This window comes from Accipiter gentilis, chromosome 16 (genome assembly GCF_929443795.1).
Source record: "Accipiter gentilis chromosome 16, bAccGen1.1, whole genome shotgun sequence".
In the NCBI taxonomy this organism is placed as follows: Eukaryota; Metazoa; Chordata; class Aves; order Accipitriformes; family Accipitridae; genus Astur; species Astur gentilis.
In genome coordinates this window covers 14417975-14443380 of record NC_064895.1, presented here as the reverse complement: position 1 = coordinate 14443380, position 25406 = coordinate 14417975, and the positions used below count along the sequence as shown (strand labels likewise).

The 25406-nt window shown below is 40.7% G+C and overlaps 2 protein-coding genes across 4 annotated transcripts in view; both read right to left on the bottom strand.

Moving 5' to 3' along the window:
- GRHL1 (grainyhead like transcription factor 1) overlaps window positions 1-4695 on the bottom strand; it is a 41061-nt gene extending 36366 nt beyond the window's left edge. Inside the window, exons 1-2 of one of the 2 annotated variants that reach the window (XM_049818492.1) lie at window positions 4600-4695; window positions 680-866 (exon numbers count right to left, since the gene is read on the bottom strand). In XM_049818492.1, coding sequence (XP_049674449.1) covers window positions 680-866; window positions 4600-4619 — 207 coding nt within the window. In that variant the 5' untranslated portion in view covers window positions 4620-4695. Of the gene's footprint in view, window positions 1-679; window positions 867-3973; window positions 4062-4599 lie in introns of those variants that run through there. The other variant, XM_049818491.1, reaches the window with a different exon arrangement.
- Window positions 4696-12594: 7899 nt separating this feature from the next.
- TAF1B (TATA-box binding protein associated factor, RNA polymerase I subunit B) overlaps window positions 12595-25406 on the bottom strand; it is a 51348-nt gene continuing 38536 nt past the window's right edge. For both annotated transcript variants that reach the window (XM_049818489.1, XM_049818490.1), the window contains exons 10-15: window positions 23463-23640; window positions 23111-23157; window positions 20256-20346; window positions 19732-19802; window positions 17391-17616; window positions 12595-13142 (exon numbers count right to left, since the gene is read on the bottom strand). In XM_049818489.1, the coding sequence (XP_049674446.1) occupies window positions 12950-13142; window positions 17391-17616; window positions 19732-19802; window positions 20256-20346; window positions 23111-23157; window positions 23463-23640 (806 nt within the window). In that variant the 3' untranslated portion in view covers window positions 12595-12949. The remainder of the gene's footprint in view (window positions 13143-17390; window positions 17617-19731; window positions 19803-20255; window positions 20347-23110; window positions 23158-23462; window positions 23641-25406) is intronic.

The window sequence follows — 25406 nt, the reverse complement described above, 5'->3', positions numbered from 1 at the left end:
GCTCAGCAAAATGTATCCCACACAAACCAGGTTATCTGTTTGACTGTTCAATTCACCTCTGAGCACCTAGGAAGGCACAAGGAGAGGACCATGAACACAGGGGAAGACAATGACAGTTGTCAAAGGATTTAACAGATTACAACAGCTGAAGCTCACTGAAGATAACAAGGGATGCAGACAGCAACTCCTTCAGGTGGACACTTCCGGCCCACACACCACCAAAAATCTGTAGTTACAGCTTAGTATCATGTGAGACTAAAGTAGCACATCAAAGCCCCAACAAAAGCCAAGGGTCCCACCAGAATAGGGATCACGTGAGCAAAAGGAGAGAAGTTTCTTTCTCCATGTGTATTTACATTCAGACAGGGACATGCTCCCAAAGTCTCATCCTTCATGACTATTTCTATAATACATCACCTCCTGCAGAACCTGGAGTTGACACGCAAAGTGCTACTGAAGCTTTTGACCCATTACATTAAGATTTGGGGGATCTTATTTTACTGAGCTAAAAATAAACCAGTTTTCAGAAAAAGGGACATGGAATTTTTTCCATTTAAAAACCACATAGTTTAAAGTCCTCGTGATCCATACATAGCTTCTGCAAAATCCTCTAGCAAATGACACCTTCTCCACAGGTGGAACAAGAGCTCCGCTGGCTGTCAGAGCATACCCACTCTACCTTGTAGTAATCATAGAGCAGTCCGAGGGCAGCTGCGCTGTCTTCATCACCATTGATGCTCATCATGGCTTTGGTAGCTGCTGTAAGGGGATTTTCAAGAAAGGTTTTCCAGGCCTCATCTTCACTGGTGTAAGGACGTCTCTGAGAGTAGAGAGAGTCATTCTGAAGAACCAACACGGGCCTTTTACTTGAATCATAAAAAAAAGAAGAAAGAAAAAAGCCACCTGTTAGAACACATGAAAAACATTCCTAAAGTTCTTCAAAATTAGCTGCCCCAGTTTCACAGGGTTCATATTCTGATTCAGTGCACTGCAAGGATTAGTCAACACAAAAAGCCCAGAAACCTAATTCTGATCTCACTCACGCTCAGAGTAAATCAGGATTAATTTGACCAAACTCAGCTAGATTACATGAGTCTATATAAAAAGGCAAAGCCGTTTAAAAGCACAACTGACCTGTTCATGCTCTGAATCCAACCCAGAAAGAGTTACACACGCTTACTGGCCTTACCACCTACAAAACCTCTAGCACATCCCACGTAATACTACCAAGCTGCAACCTGCTCCAGTTCCCATGGGGAAGTAGAAAACATGAATTAATGAAATATCTCTTTCCCACAATGCTTTCAAAAGGTGTCTTTGGTCTCAGAGTGTATCTGAAAATACCACCTAGAAGCTGCCGATTATAGACTACATAGGGAAATTGGTCAAAGGGACCTCAAATCAATTTGGCAGTGAATTTTTCTGACAAGGGAAGACGAAAGAGTTACTGCCTGGTTACTGTTGAAATAATCCATGACACTGGTTTGAAACATGCTCAACACATGACTGGGAAAAAAGAAAAAACCCTGAGTTTTTTCCTTTATGTCGTAGTATTAAAAAAAAAATTATATTTACTCTGAACTTTTTGAGATTGCTGGGAACTTGAACCTTCTGCCCACAGATGAAAGTGGGACATCTGTAGAAAACACTGTCCTACCAGCTTAGACAACTTAATATATTTTGGTTCTATTGGTAAAATATACGCTTCATCTTTCAAGTGAGTTCAAGTTAATGTTGTTTAAATCTGACTTTTAAACCAATTCAAACAGTTTTCCTTCCAGTGCAAATGTAACAATAGTTTACTGCAGATTGGTGGGGAGAGAAGGGAGGCTATTTTATTTTCTTAAATAATCCCAAATTCAGAACTTTTTTTTAATGAATTGGTAATAGTTTAAAATAAATAAATAAATATATTTTTAAAAAAATCAAACCCCACAAAAAGCAGTTCCCCACCATCATCACACACCTTCCCCGGTAGATAAGCATTCTTTTAAGCTATCTACCCAGATGCATGCAGAGATTGAAATACACTACAAATACAAAAAGTTGTGAAACAAAGTTGTGAAATACTCTAATCACTATAATCAGCTTAACAGTATCCTACATTTATCACCACCTTCTACCAAAAAAGATTGCAAAGCACTTTGCAAATTATGCGTTCGATCCTTTATTGGTTACACAAAGAGTCTTGGAGTCTCCCTGAGCTTCAGTAGGACAGCTTGGCTGAGCTGAAGACACTTAAAGTGAGTGGGAGTTACCAGGACTTGCAAGAGCACTTTGTGGCTATAAATCAGTATTATATAGTTGGAAAAAGGCAAACAACAATGACAAAAAAAGACAAGCTCTTGCACCAGGCCCTTTCTTTAGGTCTTTGTGCATATTTGTGTACACGCTGACGCATATACTAAAATGCAATGTACCAAAACGCAGATACCTCTGGTATCGAGGACATCCACTAGATTCTATCAAGGCGAGGTGAGCAGCAGAAGACAAAGCAGAATTTTCTTTAGGGACGTGGTACAACCTCCTATTCTTATACAATGCGATAAAAGAAACCTTGACTATCCATAGCAAATGGGTAAACCCTCCAGTTAAAGTCACTCATAAAGAAAAAGGCAACTGAAGTAACCTGGGTGCAGTTCACTTGATCCATCCCTGCCAAGCTGAAGGGCTAAGTCAGCCTTGCTAGAACTCACAAGACCACTAAGCTGATCCCCTCCAGCAACACAATGCTCACATGGAAAGAGAGAACCAAATGAGAACCAAAAATACTGAGAACTAAAGCAGCCACTAACCAGAAACGTAGCAAATACAAAACCTAGGTATTTTTGTGTGATTTGTCATTGCAACACTTAAGTATAATGCACATTGCCCTACAGGTAACCTACCCCCCTAAAAGCAGAGTAGAAAGAATTATCTGCAGAATTATCAAGAGAAGCGCAGGGTTTGGGAGTAACTCAATTCCTTAACAGAACCACTGCTTCTTTCAGAAAAATGAGAAGATTTATTAATAAGAGAAGGCAAACATTTATTTTTCCTAAGTTTTAAGTTTCAAGATTACTGGCACATGGATGCGCTCACAAAGTAGTAGTATCCAGCAAAGGCTGGATATCATCTTTCCTAACTGCAGTTTTAATAATTTCTGAAATTTATTATCTGTGTGACAGAAGCAGAGGACTACTACAAAGAGCAGATACTCTCTCTTTGCCTGCGAGGATCCCACAGCCTGCAACGTTCTGTCTTCAGATCGCAGAAACTATTCTAACTCACTTACTTAACCGATCCAAAGCCCATCCTTTCTCTCCCTCACCGTGCAATTCAGCTCGGGACGTGAGGAGATCCTCAGCCGCGCTGTGCTTTATACGTGGTCTCGCACAGAGCACGCCTCTAATGCTGAGGCAGCAGAGAGGATTTCTTTAGCCGGCTTCTTCCTGCGTGCCAGAAAAGTGAAGTGCGTGCACCTAAATCGCTGTGGCCGCGTCTATTAAGTGTCATCGGGGTAAAAATACATATAAAAAATCCTAATCACAGGGTGAAGTTAGCGAGCTGTTGCGTTACAGCGTCCTCTTTCTAGAAAAAGTAGTATATTAAAAAAAAGCCACCTGTAAACCCCCTTACGCTTTCCCTAGGAAATGAGCGCATTTGAGTCACCGATCACCCAAAAGGCAGTAACTTTATAACCGGTTCTTCAAATCACCTCAGAGTTACCCCGTTTTCTACTCGCTCCCAGCGCCCACGGCCACCGACGGACACGGTGACGAGTTTGGAAACCAAACCGGGCCGTTAAACACGGCGAGGGATCATCCGTCCGAAGAAGCCGACTCGGCACCCCCACCACGAAGTTACACGAAACGCCCCTCCAGCCCAGTCTTAACTCCTCCGCCGCCCGGCTCCGCGCAGGACGAGGCAGCTGCAGCCCAGCTGACCGGGAGCCCCCCCCCACCGTCCGCCGCCCGCCGCCCGCCCCCCTCACCTGCCGAAATCCACCTTGCCGGAGGGGTGCGCCTCGTAGAAGTCCATGGGGGCCGCTCCCGCCGCCGGGCAGCGGCGCGGGGCTCCGGCGGGGGCGGGGGGGACGGACGACGGGACAGCCCGCCGCTGCGGCTCCGCCCGCCTCCCTCAGCCCCCCGGCAGAGGGGCAGCCCGGCGCTGCGGCGGCGGCGGCGCCCGCTCCTCCCGACGGCGCGGCCCGCTCGCTGCCGCCGCCCGCTTTTAAGGCGCGGCGCGACGGGGCGGGGGGCGGACGGCGCTGACCCACGCCTCGCCGCGGGTGTCGGGTTTCAAAGCCGGCCCTGCCTCGCCGCTCGCCTCGCGGGGCGGGGTGGCCGCCGGGGTCGCGCCGCCGTCGGGCCCCCCCCCGCCATTTCGCACCGCCCCGCCGCAGCCTCCAGTTGCTCCTCCGAGAAGATGGAGGGGGGCGGGCCCCCGCGGAGAGCGGCTCCCCCCCAGCCCGGCCCCAAAGGAGAGCGGGCCCCGGGCGGCGAGCCCCTCTCGACGCAGCACACACCACCCCCCCCACCCACCCACCCCCCGGCGGGGCGGCAGCACCGGTCGGACCGGACCCGGTTCTCCCCCCGCTTCCCCGCCCGGCTCGCTCACTTGTCGTAGTCTTGTGTCATGTCTGGCGGAGGCAGCGGGCGGCAGAACTGGCCCAGCGGGTCGAGAGGGCGAGGCGGGGGCGAGCGGAGAGAGCAGCGCGCAGCCCGCCGCACCGACGGGTTTTGTCGGCTTTTCTCGCCCGCTCAGGTGGCTCCCGCAGCCGCAGGTGGACGGGCGCCGGCGCGACGCTTCCCATTGGCTGCCCCCGAGCGGGGGGCGGAGCTGCCGCGCCCCCATTGGGCGGCCGGGCGGGGAGGGGCGGTGCCGCAGCCCGTGCGGGGCTCCGCGGGGGACGGGCAGCAGCGGCGGCGGCGGCGGCTGGGGCAGCGCCAAGGCGGCCCGTGGGGGCCGGGCGGTGCCGGCCGCGGCCCCTGTCGTACAACGCGGGGGAGGGCGCACGTAAGGGACAAGTAAAACTCCGCGGGGAAGGCTGCTGTCGTGAGGAAAAAACAAACCACCCCTCCCCCCCCCCTTTCCTCCCGGTTTCACCTCTCCGCCTGCACGCACGGCGTCCGCGGGGGCTAAGGCGCTGGCACCGCAGCTGCCCCCGAGTCCCCAGCACTCTTCTCCCGGCCGCCGGCCGCGGGGGCTCCCCCAGCGGCGCGGCCCGTCCCGCTCCGGGCCGAGGCCCGGGGCCGGGCTGGATGGGGCACTGCCTCAGGGGCCGCCGGGCCGGGTCTCTCGGCGGGGTACGCGGGAAGGGCCCTGGGCTCCTTTTCGCACTAGAGCTGGGTCTCCCCTCTCCCATCCCCTACAACCTCGCTGCTTGTTGCGGGACTAACCGCGCTGCTAGGAAAGTCTACAGGCGGCACAAGGCGCGTTAATTGGCAGGAGCACTGCGCTGACTGCCCGAGCACCGTGAATCCCGGCGTCGTCAGGTGCCTCACGGATGAAGGCGGGTTCGGAGGGAAAGGGAGGTTCACGATGGAGTTACTGCTGGAAATACATACGCCTAAAGCCCCCGGTCTAACAACGCTGGCAACATTACAAATACATCGGATATAGCCAAAGTGACGTGCGTAAATTTGAATCAGAAAGATCTTAAGTTTCTCCTTGAGAAATAAGGGGGGGAGGTTGCTTGTTTAAGCAACAACTTGAATCAAACCCATATAGCAACAGTGCTACCTATCGCATGTCAAGATGCTTCAGATAGCTACTGTAATTTAAAAGTATGCACACTAATAAGAGGTCTCTCCTTCTAGGTCAAAATCTCTTCCCTATTTGTACAGGATATACTCCAGTGCAAAACTATAGAAGGACAATTCAAGCAGCCAACCGAAGGAAATACGAAACTAAAGGGAACAAACTTTCACTGAGGGTCTAATCCTGGAAGTTGCTTAATATCCTCTGATTGGGTTACAACTAGCGTTCTAAATACAAAATTCTTTGTTTGGATCTGCAAACATCGCCACTAGGACAGCAAAAGATAAATATTACTGAAGGAGAATCTTGCTCTACAAAGTGAAATGAACTGATGTAAATTGTTCTTTATGACATGGCGATAAAAGGTATTCTATATTTTTAACCTGTTTTAAAAATGTAATTCGAGACTACATAGAAGAAAATTTCTTATCTGGTCTCACCTATGGAAAAAAAATTCTGTCATCCAATTAAGTTGTCAGAAAGTTACGTTTTTCCAAACGAGTATAACTCACTTTGTTTCTGATAAAAATTACAAAACCAGCTCAAATTCACAAGTGCTGAGAAGGACTGCTAACTTTCTCAGGTGTTATTCACTCCTCACGCTCCCTGCTTCTGTTCGTGCATACTTTTCATTAACAATAAAATATAATACTACCCTGTAGCTGTAAGTGACCCAGATGCAGTACATGCTGAAGTTCAGTCACATGTTTACATTGCACCCAAATTGCTAAAATCTTAGTAATGTTCCACGGTTGGTATTTCTACTTAACTAGAATTTACCATGATTTTATTCCAAACAAATCAAAGCTGTTGCCTCTGCAAAAGGGATGGCTTTTCTTAACAGCCTGATCTGCCGATGAAAACTTAGTTATCGACAGAGCAATCACTTCCACATTCAGGAGACAATGATATAAACACGGGATTGTGACACCGCTGACTAATCTGCCAGTCACAATCTAGACTCTGTAACACCACTTGTAGGTGTATTTCTGTGATGTCACTAACTGGGTTGCATCATCGCTGAACAAAATCAGGCAAGAAGCATAAAGGGATTTAGCAGAGCTTTGGCTTGGGCATAAAGCCATGCCAGCCTCATGCGGCAGTGCCCTGGCACGACTTCCCTTGTCCTGTGCTGACTGGCATTCCCTTCAACTTCTTCCCTCACTCAGCCCTTTTACCTCCATCTCGCTGCTCTCCTCCACCTCTCAAGCCCTTTCCTTCTGCCCTGGTCCTGCCTTCAGTGTTCTCCTTCCCTTCTTCACATATTCGTTTCCTTTAAAATTAATCCCACTCAAAACACGTGAGGAGCCCCACTGAACTCTCATGCCATTTGCAACCATCTGGCTGAGCACTGTCTCAATGTGCTTGCACCTCTTCCTAGTCTGTCTTTTGACATCACTATCTAGAGAAACTGGGAATTATTCTGGACAAGGATTAGTTACTGTTACGACTTACCTAACAAATAAGGTTTTAAAATCTCATACCTGATAATTATCATCTACACGCACTGGCCATTCACACCTGTGTAATAAACAAGTTGCATCAAGTTCGTAACAGTACTTTTGATTTCACAAAACGCACCAGGGAGTCAAAACAAGATACTTTCTACTTAATCTGAACCCCTAGGATGCGAGGGCCAGGCTGCAGAGCTAGCCGGAAAGAGCGGTGAATCTTCTATACTCTCCATTACACAGCACACCAGGCAAGCTTTTCTTTTTTGCAACAGGCCTGTGGACACTAACGATAGAGCCGGAAAAGTAAGCCCGAAGCTGATCACTGACCCCTGCAGAATAATCCCGAAGGCATCAAAGGGCTGGGGGGGGGAGAGAAAAGCCCAGGCAGAGGTTCATGAAGTCACTAGTAAGTGAGGTGAAAACAGGCACAATGGAAAGAAATAGAGAGACAAGTGACAGTGGAAAGGGAAGCTGGAAAAGCCTTGGAGGGAAGAGAAGCTGGAAAAAGCTGGGGGGAAAAAGGGTAAAGAAATAAATAAAAGCACAATGTATGAAATATGGACAGGAAAATTAAAGTTTGCTTTTCACTTTACTCATATCCCTATATGCAATCTTGCTGGCATTCCTTAAAGATTCCCCTTTTGATTATGTATTTAGCCCTAAAGATAATGTAGACGCTGTTGAGAGCAGACTATTCGGGGGCAGGAGGTGCAGCTCCATCAGCCTGACTAAGGACCCTCTAAAATTACTACAGTGTAAATTAATCAATTTTGCAGCAGCCCATATATTTAAAAAGTCAGCCTGAAGCCTAGAATTTTACTAACGATAAAATCTTCAGCATGTTATCCAGTCTCATTGAACTCTGCTCAATATTGTGCTTCCTCCAGGTTTGACTTCAGTGTACATAGGTCCTGCCGCACAGGCTGATAGTGGTGTAGCAAGAGAACAGCGTGTGCGGCTCTTTCGCTGCATACTGTTCTCCGCCTAATCTGCTTTGCTCCGCAGCATGGAAACCACCCAGCTGTCCAGTTAGGAGTTCCAAACACCACAGATCTCAGTTCAGTAAACAAAAATGTTTTGTCACAATTTTATATTGATGCAACACGACTTACTGTGTGGATGAGATCCAGGGATGGGTGGATTCCTTCACATCCTAGCAAGTTGCAAGTGGCAGTCACGGGGAGCCCTGCTGCACCATGTCACGGGGCCATGGTCGAAGTCCTGCTCAGAAGCACACGAACCAGCCTGCCTGCAGGTGTGAAGCCTGCCTCGCTTGCGAGCAGCTGACAGCTCACCAGGAACTCGCTAGCTCTGCAGTCTGATATCCTGACCTTGAGAGCTGGAGCACTTGGATGTAGTTTTAGGACACTCTTCCCTGGGCCTGTAAAGAGGTGGCATCTTCACCCTTCTCTCTTGCAGCAGCCTCTACTTGGCATGCAATGCTCGATCAGACAGCCATTGGAGGGATCCTCCATGAAAAGCCAGCACAGAAGCATCCCAAGATCCAGACCAAGCTATGAGATCACAACATACACACTGAACACACTTGGTGGCATTCTCACGAGGCAATGGCAGGGTCTGCAGCTGATGGGCAAAGCCACTGCTAGAACAAGAGGACAGTCTATGAGCAGACACAGAATACTTCTACAATGCAGAGCAGCCATGTGAGATTATCAGAGGAATGTGCTTGTATTTTCTTTTAAAACTACCCAATGTACCGCCAGAGGCAGAGTGTAGATACTGAGGACTGGGGAGTGTTCTGACTCTGGAAATGCTGCCATTAGCAGTTGTACAAGGGCAGCTATAACCTCACGTGAGGACACAAGCATTCATCATCTCCTGTTCTGCCAGCCCTTACTCACTCTCGTGTTCACCATTTCAGCAGCATCCTAGCACAGGCAGCAGTGAGGAAAGCTCTTTCACATATGCCTGTTTCCACATCTTGGCATGTCCTTTATGCTCTCCCTCATCTAATCTGGCCAGGAACAAAGTAGCTTCACATGTGAGGAGGAATAAGATCAGTAACTGTAGAGAAGATATTGGAAAGCAAGCATTCTGCATTTAATGCAAGGACAAATGCAGTGAGACACTGCTTTGACCAATCCACATACTAATGCTCAGCCCGGAAATATGTATGACCACATGTGCTGGAAAGCCCATTTCATTTTGGATCAAAACAGGAGATTCATTAAATGGAGTTATCCTGTGAAGCAGCATAAAGCTTATTCAACCTGACACGGAGAAAGGACAGATGAACCAGGGAGCAGACACCTTATTCAGGGATTTAACATTTTCAGACTTTACCTCTCACAAACTTTTGAGCTTTCCAAGAAGTTATGAGAAAGCAAGTTATTAATTGCATTGCCTGCAACATTGCACGAAGCTTTCTCAAATATTCCAAACACGATTGTTTCAGGGGTCATGCTAAAAACAAGTTAGGAAAGATGCAATTGCAGTGAAGCCCATACAACACACTATGGCCAATAAATTAGACTAGCATTGCTTGCAGGCACTGGACTTTGCTGATTCTCATTCTCTGGTTAAATCAGGTTCAGGGCCCTCACACTGCATAAAAGGTCAAGGAGAAAGTCAAACACCTCTCATTCATGTCTGGAAAATGGTAAAAAATATAAAAAGAAAAATGTATTTCACTGAGACTAAGCTGATATTGAGAATGCAGACACACTGAGGTAGTGAAAAACTAGTAAGGTAAAATACCAATTCTGCTGAAGGCTGTACCTTTCAAACGAAAATGAAACATCTGTCATATTTCTCCACTGAAACAACAGAAAAGTTGCATTATTTAGGAGAATTCATAAAGCAAGGTTACTTTTGTACTCTTAAAGATAGGAAAACTGTGTTAAAAGATATAACACACAAACTAGGAAAAACCCTAAATTCACTTTAGAAGGCACATCAAGGTCTCAGAATAACCAATTTGCTATTGTCTATGTTAATAATTATTTAACTATTATAAGTCTTCTCAATATATACTGTTTTAAAAGTTTAATCTAAAAAGAACCCACTTAACTTTATCTATATACTTAGGAACTCTCATTCAACTTTTAGAGTAAGAAACAAAACAAACCAAGTTCTCTACTTAAAATTTCCATGGGAAGAAGTACAAAAAAGTAGCTATCAGAAGGCTGAGCTTTACCTGAACATTTTTAGCAAATAGTTACAGAAAGGACCTGTAAATTAAAAGTAGATAGAAGAGGTGGTTGGAACTGCTGGGTTGTGGCAGACACCCTGCCCTTCAGCTATCTGCCTGTAGCTGTCTGTTCAACCAGCGCGGCTCCACCTCAGGGTTATATTAACTGGACTCAAAGTAGTTGTCCCAAGAGAGCTCAACTACACTTCACTGAAGATAAGGCACTCTTGTGCTGGTCAGCCTCTTAAACATTGTTACTCCAACATAAGTGTTGATTGATTAAACTGGATAGAACTAACATTAAGTATTTTAGGGGCACACCCTTTACTTTTAAATCTGACTGGTAACCTATGTGTCCAGAAGGCACATGGCTCTTGATGTTTAACTGCAAGCTTTATTCCTGTTTATTAAAGTACAGCCTTAATTTATTCAAACATCTAAGGGAGCTTTGTTACGTTTGTAACAATGTAACAATGAGTACAGTATTTTTAATTTATGAAGCTCAGATTTTACTACTACAGTAGTTTTAAAAGAAAGGTATACCTATAATTAAATGCGTAAGTCTTTCAAATAAAGACTTCTGAATTAAATGAATCCTTTGTGTATAACAAGGTGTCTTTTAGATAGCTAATTCAAAACTTTAACAGATATTATAGTAAAAAGAATGAGACACTTTCAGTCGCTTGAGCGAGCACTGTTGATAACAGTGACAATGTGTATTACACTTCTGTAGATTTTTAACCAATACAAATACTCATCTAGAACAAGAACAATAAATAATTTTACCAAATATTTACAAACTTTAGTAATTCAGTCAGGTGAGGTCAAACATAATAGATAATGGCTAATTTTAAAACACAAACACCAGACACAAGATGAGATTCAAATTGGTATATTCTGAGTCCATTAATGCAAACGTCAGTTCAACACACATCTTGTCAGAAGTCTGAGGTATCTAGTGCAACGTGGCAATAGATTTAGACATACTAAACTGTACTGACTTATGAAATCTCTAACACATACAACAAGTAACAACTCAGTCTGCTCTTTCCTCTTCCCCCATCAAGCACGGTTTAGCTCTGTATGGCTAAAACTGTGCCTTTTCTTCTGCATGTTACAATCACTTTATGGGACAATTGCTCTAAATCCCTGTTCTACAGTAACTACTTAAAATATCTGAAAACCTAAAAACTTTCACCCAAACTGTCTTTTCTGTCACCTTAAATCAGGACATCATGCTTAATTATCTCCTGCCTCTACTGAGCCAACGAAGCCTCCTGGTTTGCCAGTATTTTAACAGTCCTGTCTGCTCTACCTGTGCTTGAAATACCACTTTATCACTTCACTCCAGACAGGTAGGGCAGCACATCTCCTCTCCTACCATTCGCCCGTTCCCAGTTTTTAGACAATGGCTTCACGGATTGAACTGAAACGGATTTTAAAAACTGCCATCATACTCGGAGTCTATGCGCTGAACTGATTACCTTCCCTGATTACATCTCACTGAAGCCCTTGCTCAGGAAGGTAGCTATTACTCTTTGTAAAGTCTGCAGGCACCATTTTTCTCTGCTGCTGTTGATTTAGGTTTTGATCAAATAGATTTGGCAACTTCTGTACTCCATACTGATGGTTGGAGTTGCTGAATTTTATTTCATTCAATTGAAAGCAGCATTATTCATCTGGATATCCACTCATTATCTCTGTTCAACATATGCATATGTAATGGTGTTTTAAATGTAGTGGCAGCACCCAACTTCATTTACACGTTGTCTGGGACAATTTAAATACGACTGAGCATGAGAAACTGGTAGAATGGCTGAGACACAAGCTGCTGGATTATAAAGCAGTCAGAAGAAATTCAAACGCAATAGAAGAATAACAGGAGGACCTGGCAGTTACCGTTGCACAAGAAATAGGATGGGCAGTTCCAGGTATAAAAGTAGCTGCAAAATCTGTGAAGCCTGGAATGGAACATGAACCTGAAAGGTGGTAACTTGAATGAGAGGCTCAGGCATAACAAGAGATGGGGAGATAAACAGGATGCAAGGAAATGTAGAAAACAGTGCCAGAGTTGCTCCAGAACAGCTTGTTTAGAAACAGTGACTGAAAAACTCACTGCAGTGAAAACATCAACCAACTGCTTCTTTTATTTGTTAACACACTATTTCAAAACAAAGTAAACATAACTTTCTAGAAATATATTTGCTGTCATACAACAGTAGGTAAAAAAAATAGATAATACCTCAATTGCAAAATCTCAGAATGTATTTAGATGCTAACGTGCCGTCCAGTACACTCAAAGCATGTACAAATATGCCCCAAAAATGGTAATTTCATAGCTTCCTGTTGGCTCTGATATGAAGTAAGGAAATAAATCGTGATAAACAGTTTCCTTGATAACTTTCCCAGCTGGAAACCAGTGACTTAAATTATAGATAAAATGACACTACAACCAAACTACAGTAGTGGATCTCAGCACTACTATCTTAACAAAAAATTTCCATGCAGGCAAAAGGATCATTACAACTTTAGATGTAATACCATGGTTTGGGATCCAACCAACTAATTTACATGGGTTTAATACTGTTATTTTTAGGCCTTTTTACTTCCTTAGGGTTGTCTTGTATTTTGGCTTTTTACAGAGTTTTTTATTAAAAAGCTTGTGTTCTATCATACACACCTCATCATGGATATAAGAGGGCTGTATCCTCAGAAGAAAGGAGAATAACCTTAGTACAAAATGGTAACTCTGGGGAAAGTCCACTTCTCTGTAATGAGCCAGATGACCACACAATCTGAAAAGAAAGGTAAAAATAAAAAAAGCCCTAAATTACAAGTGTATTTAGTTAGTATTTAGCTAGCATTAATATATTTAATTGTAATCAGATAAAACCTCTACATTTTACCAACAGCATAAATCACAATTCTGGTCTACAGTGTCAATACTGTGAAGGGATCCACTCCTGCAAAACCTTGAAGTAGACCAAGACATGTTCAGAGGTGGTGCAGACACGGTAAGAAGGAAAAGCCTGTATAGCTTCTTGCCCTATGAAGCAGGATCATACTCAACCAGGCAAAAAATACATTCTTTGCCACTGAGGACTTAATTGAACCAGTGTTCATTGTGCCAACTTTTAGCAAATTTAGCAAAGTGTGAAGATGGCTAACTTGCCCTATTTTTAAAATTCCTAAGACTATCCAATGCAGACATCCCAGGCTCTTTTCTAGATTCTTTGCGCACACTCTCCATAGGGTTCCCTCTCTCCTCTTCCTGACACTATGCCATGGGATTATAATCCATCTATTTCTTGTCCATTGCCTCTGTGTGCTAAATATAAATCACCTGTCTAGAAACAAGAGAGAGAAGCTGAGTTCAAGTCAAAGGAGTAATATAGGAAACACTGGGGCAAACATTGACCAGATTGACAGAAAGTAATTAGTGCTATAGCAACCTTCTGCATAATTATTTTGTAGCCTTCACAGTGAAAATGTTAATGAAAATGATGAGTTGATTTTATTGGTGAAATATATAATAAAAACAGTAGGCTGAACTTGCTGGTAACAAGTGCCAGACTGAACAAAAGATGACACAGAGGACAGACTGCAGAGACAGCTCTGTAAACATTAAGTTCAGCAACTTAGGTTGGAAAAATATCCTGTTCTGGGTTAGACTCAAATTTGTTTTTATTAAAAGTTATAAGTTTAAAATAGTATAAAATCCAGCTGTTTTGATTTTTTTAAAAATCTTTTACATTGATAGGGGGATTCAGGTGCTATTCACCATAAAATCCTATGCATGTTCTAGCCTACTAGGTATTGCCCTGGGATGTGGAGAAACAGAGTTTAAAATTTCCCCTCTGTCTGATTCAGAGCAGCGGTCTTAAATATTCACCAGAACAAGGACTGGAATCTGTCTGTCCCAATTTATGGGCAAGTGTGCTAATTACTAGACTATAGAGTCATTTGCTTGCTCCCTCTGGCCCAACAAACATTTACATTTTACCTCAAAGTGGAGGAACAGACGGACCCATCCTGGAGTGTCATGCAAGCCGCACTTCAGGGAGCAGAGTCTTTGTTTAAAGCCTCCCAAAGTCTGGCAGATTGGAAATCTGAAACTATCATGTCGTACATCCCATCCTATGGACTATCTCACGTTCCCCGAAAGCTGCCAGTGACTTCTTACAAAAACTAAATTTAATCAGATGTTTCAGCAGTGTCAGAATGCACTAGCTGACACCCACAACCCAATGTGTTGGCTAAATTCAAACTTCATTGAGAAATGTTGGTTGAACCAAACCTGCATTTTCTGCCTAATATGAATTAAGACATTTTGCTATGGGTTAGTCAACCCTAAGATTCAGCAACTACAGCTCTGATGGCCGTTTAGGTGTCAAATCTCAGTTTTCATCGGGGGGGGGGGGGGGGGGGGGGGCAGAGGAGTGATATTGTATATTCTGAGGCAAATGTATAATTACATCAGTACTGTAAAGCACCTATTTGATTAACTGCAGTTACACCTTTTCCCAAGAGTACCTAAACACACACACATTTTTGCCCCATTTTGTGCTATTTACCCTAAGAGCATATCTGAAGAGTTAAAAAAAAAAATCCAGGTGATTTTAAATTTAGATGTAATAAGGGAAATCCATTTTTCTCAACATTTTTCACACATTGTAATACCTCATCATATATAGAATCATAGAATCATTTACGTTGAAAAAGACCTCTAAAATCTAGTCCAACCGTAAAACTTCTATCACCTAAACACTTCTATAGCAAATCAATTTAGAATCCAGTTTAAAATAAAAGAAAATGTAAGAGCATTTCCCCAACCATTTGACTGATCTCAGCCTTGCCCACACTGAAATCATGCTTTAGTCCTAGGATTAAAGCATTTCAGTAGTCCCAGTTAGACCATGCTGATTTTTAGAGAAAGAGAATTTGTAAGTTTGTTTTTACTTCTATTACACATCCACACACTTGCATAGGATAAACCCTCATATCTGAAGGAGTAGATGTTGTTTTCCAAAGTTAAGTAAGTGTCAGATGTATAATTAACTACTTGCATTGCAAATGATATAATGGGAAATTTAACCGGTAAGAATTTAAATTAAAATCTTGTTTCATGAAGGCTATGACAGTTTTCCATTAACATTTTAATATATTACATATGAAAATGTAGGCTTAAAAACAGACTTTGCATGAAAGATTATTCACACAAACATACACCGAAATATCCACTCATTCAGTGTGTACATAAGATTTACGCAAATTTGTGGTAAAGGGATTATTACCTCTCCTCCTTTCAGAAAAAAAAGTTCTTATTCATACAAAAGAATGAATCCATGCAACCAAAGCTCTTGTAATATAACACTGTGTTTACGTTATTCCAACCCATTTCTGTCATGGTGGATATGTGAAAGGTAATGTGAAAAGAAAATAGAGATAAGCAAATAAATCCACTGAAAGACAGAAAAGACTGCATACATGTAAAAGCCAGTTATTTTCAAGGGGACTATTTAAAAAATCAGGAACATATCGCTAATACTCTGTAGGGGCTATTGCTCTCTTAAGCATGCCATTTAGAAGTATATACCAGATAAAGATTTAAGATGTTATTCAATGCACTAACGAAATCTCATTTCACATTAATGTAACCCGACCTCCTTTCCAAAAAACACCCTCCAATTGCACACATGAGAAATTCAGGAGAATCCAAGCCATCTGCAAAGTTCAGATTTTTCACTGATACTCACTGGTACCTTCCTCTTTTGGATTAGGGTTTCATGATATAACCAATAGCAGAACCGAAAACTGGTGTATGATCCAGAAGCTGTATCTACGCTACCCAGGGAGTTTACAAGAAACACTGTTTTAGATATTTCCTATTCCTTGGAGTAAATGCTGCTGAACTTCTACACTCTCTCAGCAAGGCTTTTGCTGTCTGTCTCTGGCCATGGTCCTCTGCCAGCACCCACCAAGTAGAAAACTCACTGTTTTTTGCAGAATTTGATGCAAGAGGAGAAGGTATTAAAGGAAGAGTGAGAAGTTCGACACAAACCAGGCAGATACTCAGATCAGGACATGGTTTAGTAGGCATGGTGGTGTTGGGTTGATGGTGGGATTCGATGATCTTAAAGGTCTTTTCCAACCTAAACGATTCTATGATTCTATAAATATCCATATAACTTTGTACAAGGGTGGATTAGCTGGGCTATCATTCTCCTTGCTACTTAGGTCCTTTAAAGAAAATAATTTTACTAATAAATACATATACCCTTAATTGAAAAAAAAATTCTCTTTCACTTGTGAAGGCAGGATTTGGGAACAGTTCTCTAGTAAGACAGACACTAAACTTCCTTAATAACATAAAATGTTTTCTTTTCCCATATTCCTTCTTTTACTTTTCCAGTAAAATAAATTTCTTCTTTTACTTTTCTACTTGTAAAAAATACAACTGTTGATTACCAATATGCTTAGATGAAATAGTGGTAAAGTCCTTTTCACTCGTAATTATTTTTTTAGATATGGTCTGGAGGCATTAATTGCCTGCTTATTTGAACTCCGACTGCTGATTTTAACTTTAATTTTGATTAAGACCACCACAAAAGCACTATAGTGATTTAGAAAATCAATTTCCTATGCTTTTGAGAGGGGCCAGGGGAGAGAGAGGAATGGAACCATTTTACCATTATCTGGAGAGTTGTGGTACAAGTTTTTTCTGAAATACTATGAAGAAGAAAGTGAAGTGAGTATTTGTACCTAGCTGCTACTCTTGCCATGTGACTCTAGTTGTTGATTTTGTCTCATCTCCTCTCTTCTCAAAAGCTCACTTTGATCACTCTTCGTATTACAATTTGTCTACTCCCAATCCAAGACTAACCATTCTGCACATGCCCCTTTCTACAAATGATTTTAACTATATGTGAATACATAGCTGTGCACACACCCCATATTTGTCATTTGTAAAATATATATATATGTGGCACTTTACTTTCAGGGGAACTTTCCAAAATGTATTTAACAAAAATTTGAATACTTACTTCTCAGTACATAGTTTAACAGTACACAGCCAATAGTCAGGGTTCATGGCTGTAAGCAAACCACATTTTTCTTGCAAAATTCCCTTCAGGCTATGCCCGTGAAAACAACTCCCATCTGTGTTTTCTTCATACCAACTTAACTGAAAACTTGAAGGATTTGGCTTTTCAGCAGGTTGCACTGAACCAGACAGCTTGCCAAACTGATTTTGTAAGTTCACAACCATTCCTGTACAAATAGAAACAAAAAGAACAAGGCAAAAGTATTAAGTATTAGAATACTGTTTAGAGGCAATTAATACAAGAAGAAAATAGGGTATTTGTGCCATATCTTTTTTTCTTTTTACCTCTGTGTGGAATACTGAGAAACCTTGAAGGCCTGTATGTTCTCTCCCCCATTCCATTTAAAAATCAACTCTGTCATGTGTTTTAGGGAAAGATTTTGAAAGATAATTCAAATGCCATGTCTTTCATACCTAATAATATTAATACTGGGGCACTCCAAAAGCATTTCCCCAAGTAAAATCTGTAAAAACCATTTGATACTGCTGCTATTTTTATGCTGATAGAAAACACAGGCCAGGATGCCTTTTGCTATTATTTACCTGGTTGTATGCTATCTCTCAGACTGGCTAAGATTTTTTTAGTAGTTTCCTGTGTATCAGAATTAAGGAAGCCTGGTTTCATACACATATGGATTTAAGGTTAAGCTTTTCCTAGTGCAAATTTCAACTGGGGAAAAAAACAACAAAAAACCCACTTCACCTTTCCTCACTGCTAGTGAAAGAATGACAAACTTTCATAAGTTACTGAGGTTGAGAAGGGAAAGAAGGTATGATGATAGATCAGCACACAAAATATGACCACCTAAGCCTTGTTTCCCTATGGTAAAAAGCAGGTTAAAAACCACTGTTGTTGGAGCTTCAACTTCTTTTATGACCTGTATCTGAATAAAATAATTCATAAACTGGGAAAAAAAGCAGAAAAGACATTCTAAAGGAATCCAAGGACTGGGAAGCTTATCTTTCAAGAGGACGCTAAAATCTACCATCAAAAACGAAGGCCGAGGAAGGTTTCTGAAAACCTGTATCTGGCACGTTTTAGAACACTCTCTGTCTCTACTATTTTAAATTTGTTTTAAGATGAATCTTGAATCTTACAATGGCATTATGTGATATTCCTGCCTGCAACAACTAGTGGTAAAGCTTCGTAATCTAAGTGGTCCTCTTCTAGCTTGAAAAGAAGCAGACCCAGAAGAGGAATCTAGAGTGCCACAGAAATGATGAATAATTAATCATTATCCACTTTTTCTTATAAACACAGGAATTAAAGGGCATCTGAGCAAACAATCAGCTTGAAATAAACAAACCTAAACATGTTTTTCCATGGAACATGACTTGACTGCAGGATCACCCCTACTGAAGTTTGAAGAGTAAGAACATTCAAAAAGCCCCAATTGCATTCTTGAAAGAGAAATCCAACGTGAGTTATTCAAACCAAATAGGATTATACAAGTTGTTTATAAGTCCTTGAACCAGTCACTTCCAGAAACTGGAAGAGTATATAAAGGGAAAAATATCACTTGCCACACTTAACACCTCTCTCCAAATATCTGTTGCTTACTAGATACTTACTAGATACTATTAAATGTAGGATGAAGAACTTCAGACCTAATTTGGTTGAACAGAATTCTGGTTTTCCATATTTCCACAGATAAGTGGTTTTGTTGTTTTTTGTGTTTGCTTCTACATCAGCGTAAACCCCAGTCGTTTCTTGTAAGTACTTTTAGAGCTACTAAAATAAAGTAGATGTACCTGCATTCTGACCACATATAGCTATAGCTATTCAAGTAAAGTCACGTTCAGACAAGCCTTCCTCACCTCCTCACTAGAGGACTGCAAGAAGGAACGGGAGAGGAGAGGGACATGCAAGGTCTACCAAACGACATACTGGGATATCCATACCAAAGGATATGAGAAACTAAAGGAGAAAACGGACAGAAAAGCTACGGAAGACCAACAACAATTCATGAAGATCACAGTTATATAAATGCAGCTGACAAACCAATGAAGTTGAGGACAGAGTATTCATTCTGACATGTGGTTCCGTAGGTCATTAGGAACTGGGAAAGGCAGTTTCAGTTAAGCATGAGGAAAATGTCTGTTTGAAGATTTCCAGCCACAGGTTGTAAAATAGTACTACATTAATTGTACCCAGAGATGAAAGAGATAAGAGAAAGTATTTTAAGATGTAAACGTTATCACAGTCAGGGCTGCAGATTTTCTATGATGGGAAAAGTTGGAGCAGATTTCTGCATTGCTGGGAGGAAGCAAAGTTTACTCACGTCTTCTCTTAAGAACTTTAGATTTCTTCTTGGCTGAATAAAACAGTGGCTTTTCACACCTCCACAGATACCTACCAGTAAGAGACATAAGAATTGTTAAGAAAAAGAAAGCTGAAGCAAACAAGTAAAAGAATAGTAATTTCTTACAAATACTGCTATTGCTATTAAATTAAAAATCATAATAATCTAATGGTTAGTGCTATTAAAAGCCACTGCCCACCCCCAACACTTTTAGGAAGTCTTTTTCCAGAGTAGGCAAACTGAGGCATGTAAGCCTAGATTTACTGTAATCAGTTAATTGTTCAGCTGTATAAGCTACTTGTCACAGAAAGTGAGCATTTAATTAATATGCTGGATAAACATTATCAGTGTAAATAGAAAATTAAGATAGGGATTTAATCACTCTATTCACGCAAGCTTGATGGATAGAAATGTGGAGCAAATTCCTAACTTTTAAAATTTCTGGGGGGGTCAGGATTTCATGTAAACTGTCTACCTTAAAAAAGTACTTAAAAACCTCTTACTTGGCTCTTTCTTCATCCAATTTCTTTTGCTCCACATCCAAGGAACATTTTATCACCTTGTACCACTTTTTGAACTCAAAATACGGACCACCTGAATAAAACATACACATTTTAGGTTGGGAAGAAGTGAAAGAAATGTGTAATACACAGAAGGTAGTCTCCACACAATTAGATCCTGTGTCTTCCACCTGTATACAAACCTATCCTGAATTCTATGTGCTTAAAGAAAAGATACTTGATCTAACAATTCCGTAAGAAAGAGAAATGCAGAAATACAGTGAAAGAACAGCATGTCATAAGCGTGAAGAAGCCCCTTAGCTTAGAATAGACTTCATAAATTTAGCATAATTCAAACCTTTTCCCTCCTTTCTGAAAGTTAAGCCTAGAAACTACCTCCTCTCTACCAAAGGAACTAGATCTCCACAGTGCGAAGTGGCCTCCCCCTGTTTGAAAGCTGACTTCAAGGGATTAATGTAACTATTAAGATCTAAACGAGCTCAGATGTAAAATTTCAAATGGTTTCATCAACTCCCCACTGACTATCCTACTAGCCATGAAACCTTACAGGGCTGGAAAGATAAACTAGATAATTGTATTCACTTCTTATCAGCTTCCCATGTTTTTTAGCACAGGAACTTCACTCCTTGATATGTGAACAAATATTTACCAGCACATGCAAAAACATTAAGGCATATGGCATTCTAGCAGGACATTTATTATTGGTGGTCCAAAGAGGCACAGGACTGAAGCAGGCCAACTGCGTACAGTAAGTATAAGAATTCCAAACAAAACTATGGTGTAGATTTATATATTTTAAATATAATCAACTCTTATTACCCGTGGGTGTATTATCTGCACTGTGAATTAACTAGGCTTTGCATTTCCCCATCACCCCAGCTGCACTGCATGTGATGCTTGCATCATGCTTAGCTTTGCCAGCTAGCTGTTTAAAGCATTTTTAAGGTGAATATACTGTTCTTATAATCAAGCTTATATACATATTGTATTATCTGCATTTTTGCTATTGGGGTTATCCTGCCACAGGATGTCTTAAATGCTAGAAATATAGACGGACTCAAAAAGCAACAGACAAATGAAGGAAAGACAGATCCTTCAGTAGTTCTTAAAATTCAAAGGTGTGGATACAACTTCTTTTATGAGCTCCTTAAACCCAGAGGTTTAAGTAAGTACTCCTAGACTGCTGGGAGGGCAGTTTTCTGGGAGGAGGGTGTGGAAATTTTTGTTAAACTTCATAAGAATTATTAAGCATCTGTCACAAGCAAAACCATTGTCAGAGATATGATGCTACACTATAATAACCATTTACCTGGCCAGTACTGCTAGCCTGATGTTCACATAGCAGAGCTGACTGGAAAATTCACAGCTCTGTGATATACATACACTTATATACATCTCAATCAATTCTTATTTAAACATAAACTGTACTGTGTACGTGTGCAGTTCATAGAACATACACACATAAGCACACTAGGTAACTATGACTATCTACTTACTGTACAGCTTCCAGTCTGGCTTGAAAGACTGTAGGAGCTGAGATACTATTTTTTTATTAAACACCCCCCCCACCCCCGAATTAGAGAAAGGATAGTTAAATTGAGAATGCAGTCAACAGAAATGGGATCTTTAAAACTCAGTATTAACCATTATTCATTTCAGCACACTAACTTTGGGAAAATGCCAGAGGCAGTTTTGAGCTCTGGCACTAATCAGTGCTCTAACAGAAATTCTCACCTCAGCTCCTCTGTGCAGCTGCTCACCATCACCCCAACATTTTAAGGATAGGGACAGAGCATATGGATCATTTTACACCAGCAGATTTTAAAGTAAAAAAGTAGGCAAAGAATGAGCTGTTAATTCCCGAGGGCAATGAGACTTGTTAATAAGGGAGAAACCCCATTAAGACATTAATGGCTTTGAGCCTCAGCTTGTAAGCAGTTGCACAACTTCTACTCTTGTCACTATTATGTACTTCAAGTTTTCAAGGGGAAAAAAAAAGATCCAAAATAAGTTTGTGTATCCACTTGAAAATGAGAATTACTGGTTTTAGTTCATAGTGATGACTGTCTCTAGATACAGCAGTAATTGTGCTCATGCATGGCTAACACTGATTTTATTATTGAGTTAAATTTTTAAAAAGTAACAGAAAGGTCAAAATGGACCCAGAAATGGATTGAAGGCATAGAAGATAAATCACTATAACACATTTGTGATCTTATCATCAACTGTGATCTGGATCAGGCCATGGAACATCTTCCTGAAGATTTCTAATCTTTGAGTTGGTCTTTCTGCCCTCAAAGAACCATGTTCACACCATTATCTTCTCTATCTTAATTGCTGCTAGCTTTTCGACACTCTCTCAGGATTATTTGGACTAAGAAAACAGATTACATCTGAAAAATGTTACACACTAAGACATTTTATTTAACAAGACTAAACAAGTTTGGATTTTATCATAAATGTGGTTTGATGCCCCTATTAAGTATCTGCTATTTACGATCAAAGTGCATTCCCTCTTTACTGCATATCCATTCATCTTCACCTAGAATGCATAAAATTCTAAAACAAGAGGCAAACATGCACAAGGAGAAGCAGAAAGGTACCTAGCAAAACGTGTACCAAATTCCCCTACCCAGTACAATAAGAATTATGCAGGTAAACCAAGATGATTTTTCATGAACAGGATCTACTGTTTTCTTTGAATAAAGATTTTCCCTAAAAGAATAAATGACAACAACACATCTTAATGATCAATAAGACAAGACTTTCTAAGCCTGATTACAAAGTTATTTAATTCACAAAATCATAAGACTGCTTCTACTAGAATATTTACTTACCTTCTTTGTTATTTTTATTTCTTTCTTCAGCAAACTCTGAAAGTAACCTGAAAAAAATATAAAAATCAGGTTACTTTGTAGATCCAGATACTGCACTTTTCACATTAAATTAAAAAACAACCGACAAAAATTACACCCTAATTTTATTCCAAGTTTCAGATTCAAACAGATTATTTTTAAAAATAAGTAATATTTAATGTGTAAAATTACTTCAGGTGTACGTTTTATGCTACCGAACTGAATCAAAATTCAAATACTATAAATTTAATATTACTAAAGAAAGAATGATCCAAGACAATCGTTTGCATTATTTGAAATTTGGGCTTTGCTACAGATTTGCCTGTACACTTACCATTCATAGTGATCATCTAATAAAAACAATAATTTGAGCACAACTACGATAACTGCTGCAGCTAGAACATCGTATTTCACTTTTCTTGTTGACTTATTTCCAGGCACAAGAGTCAGGAAATCCACTTCTCCAATACAGATCTTTTTTACCACTCGACAAGTCCAATTATGCAATTCATCTGATTAATGCAAATAAAAATATAAAATGAGTATGTTGAGACAAGCTAGAAGTACTTCTACAGTGCAAGTATGTTGGTATTTGAGGAAAACAATGCTTCAGTCTTTTAGGACCATTAGACAGCAATATTTTTCACACTGATAAGTATTTTGGGGTGTTTTTAAAAATACTAGGCAACCTTCACTGTGCTTACATGAAAAAGAGCCGTGACGTACTATATATTCACATGGAGAAACACCCCCCCCATTTTTAATAGTGTTTTGATGTTACTCGAATGATGTTGTTAGATCATCCTGAACATTCCTGAGGGAAAACCTATCTTAAATCTACATAAATATAGTTTCAAAAAAACCCAAAAGCTTGTCACAAACTTTTTTCCTGCATATTGACTAAACACCCATGCAAGGACAGATTCAGTACTGCAAAGAGGAACAGGGGCTAGTTTTAAAGAAGCTAGTTGGTTATGAACAGCAGCCTAATCATGGCAGGGCAGCGCTTGCTGCTACCCTGACAAAACCCAGCTGAGGTACAGACAATCCCAGCCTAGGTTAAAACTGGCTTTACATTGTAAAGCCTGGTTGCACCCGCTAGCACAGGTTATATCAAAAAGATATAACTACAGCTCCAAAAGCAGTACTAAAGTATCTACACAGTCTCTTATTAGTCTATGCTCATTTTTCACAGATACAAATCCCCCAAATTTCTCACCTTTCCTGTTCAGCAAGAAATACAAGAGTTGATTACATCACCATCAGATTCCACAAAGGTTAGCAATGTATGACTAAGTACAACCTTAATCCAGCTACACTTTATACTTTCTTGCTGCTTACAAAGAGTTCAGTAGGAACTAATTTTTAATCCTCTCGCATATAACAGTAAAAGTTAAAAAAAATCTGGAAACCAAATTTTCTTATAGATACTGTCAGTATATTTTCTTTCATTTCAGATACTTAAAATGGCCTTTTCATTAGTATTTAGTGTCCTAAGAAACATTGCCAATCCATTGCTTGCTTTATTTTTTTAGGAGTTGTTAGACAACAGTAGTCCTTTTTCAATTTGTAAAAAGAATGCTTCTACATGATAAAAACTTAGCTGCAAGGAAAAAGTAAAAAACAATATATTCTTCTTCTACAGTAATTTTCAAAGAGTACTTAGCTTTGTATTTCTCTAATAAATCTGAAAGTGCCAAATTTCTAGCTTTTTCTTTGATTCAATTGATACTTCAAAATCTGAAAAATAACGTGATCCTCTACAGGATCACAACACTGGTGTAAAACTACAAAATCAGAATTTCAGCCCTAAATCTGTTGGATATCTCCTCTTCATTTAACTGTGAGTAAACAGAAAAGCCAAGTAGCTTAACTCAACATAACTAATTGCAAAATAAGACAATAAAACTCCCCAAACTATTAATTGTTGGACTGCTTTGAGGAAAAAAATAATAATATTAATTTACAGGCTATTTGTCTGTATAAGTCATCTTCACTGACAGTGGTATTTGATAGAAACTATGGTAGCCCAACAGACAGTTCACATACTAGGACTTACTAGTCTGTCTTTGGCAGTTCAGTATTCAAGACTTAATTTTAGGATAAACAAAAATATTCAATATTTATGCAATATATGAGCTCAAAACTAAATTGAAAATCAAGTGAGACAGCAGCTGATTTGTCACACAGCATTGCTTGTTAATATAAAAATAAATGCTAATATGCAATATTATAGAATATACAGTCAATATTATATATGAGACAATTCAGTGCTCAG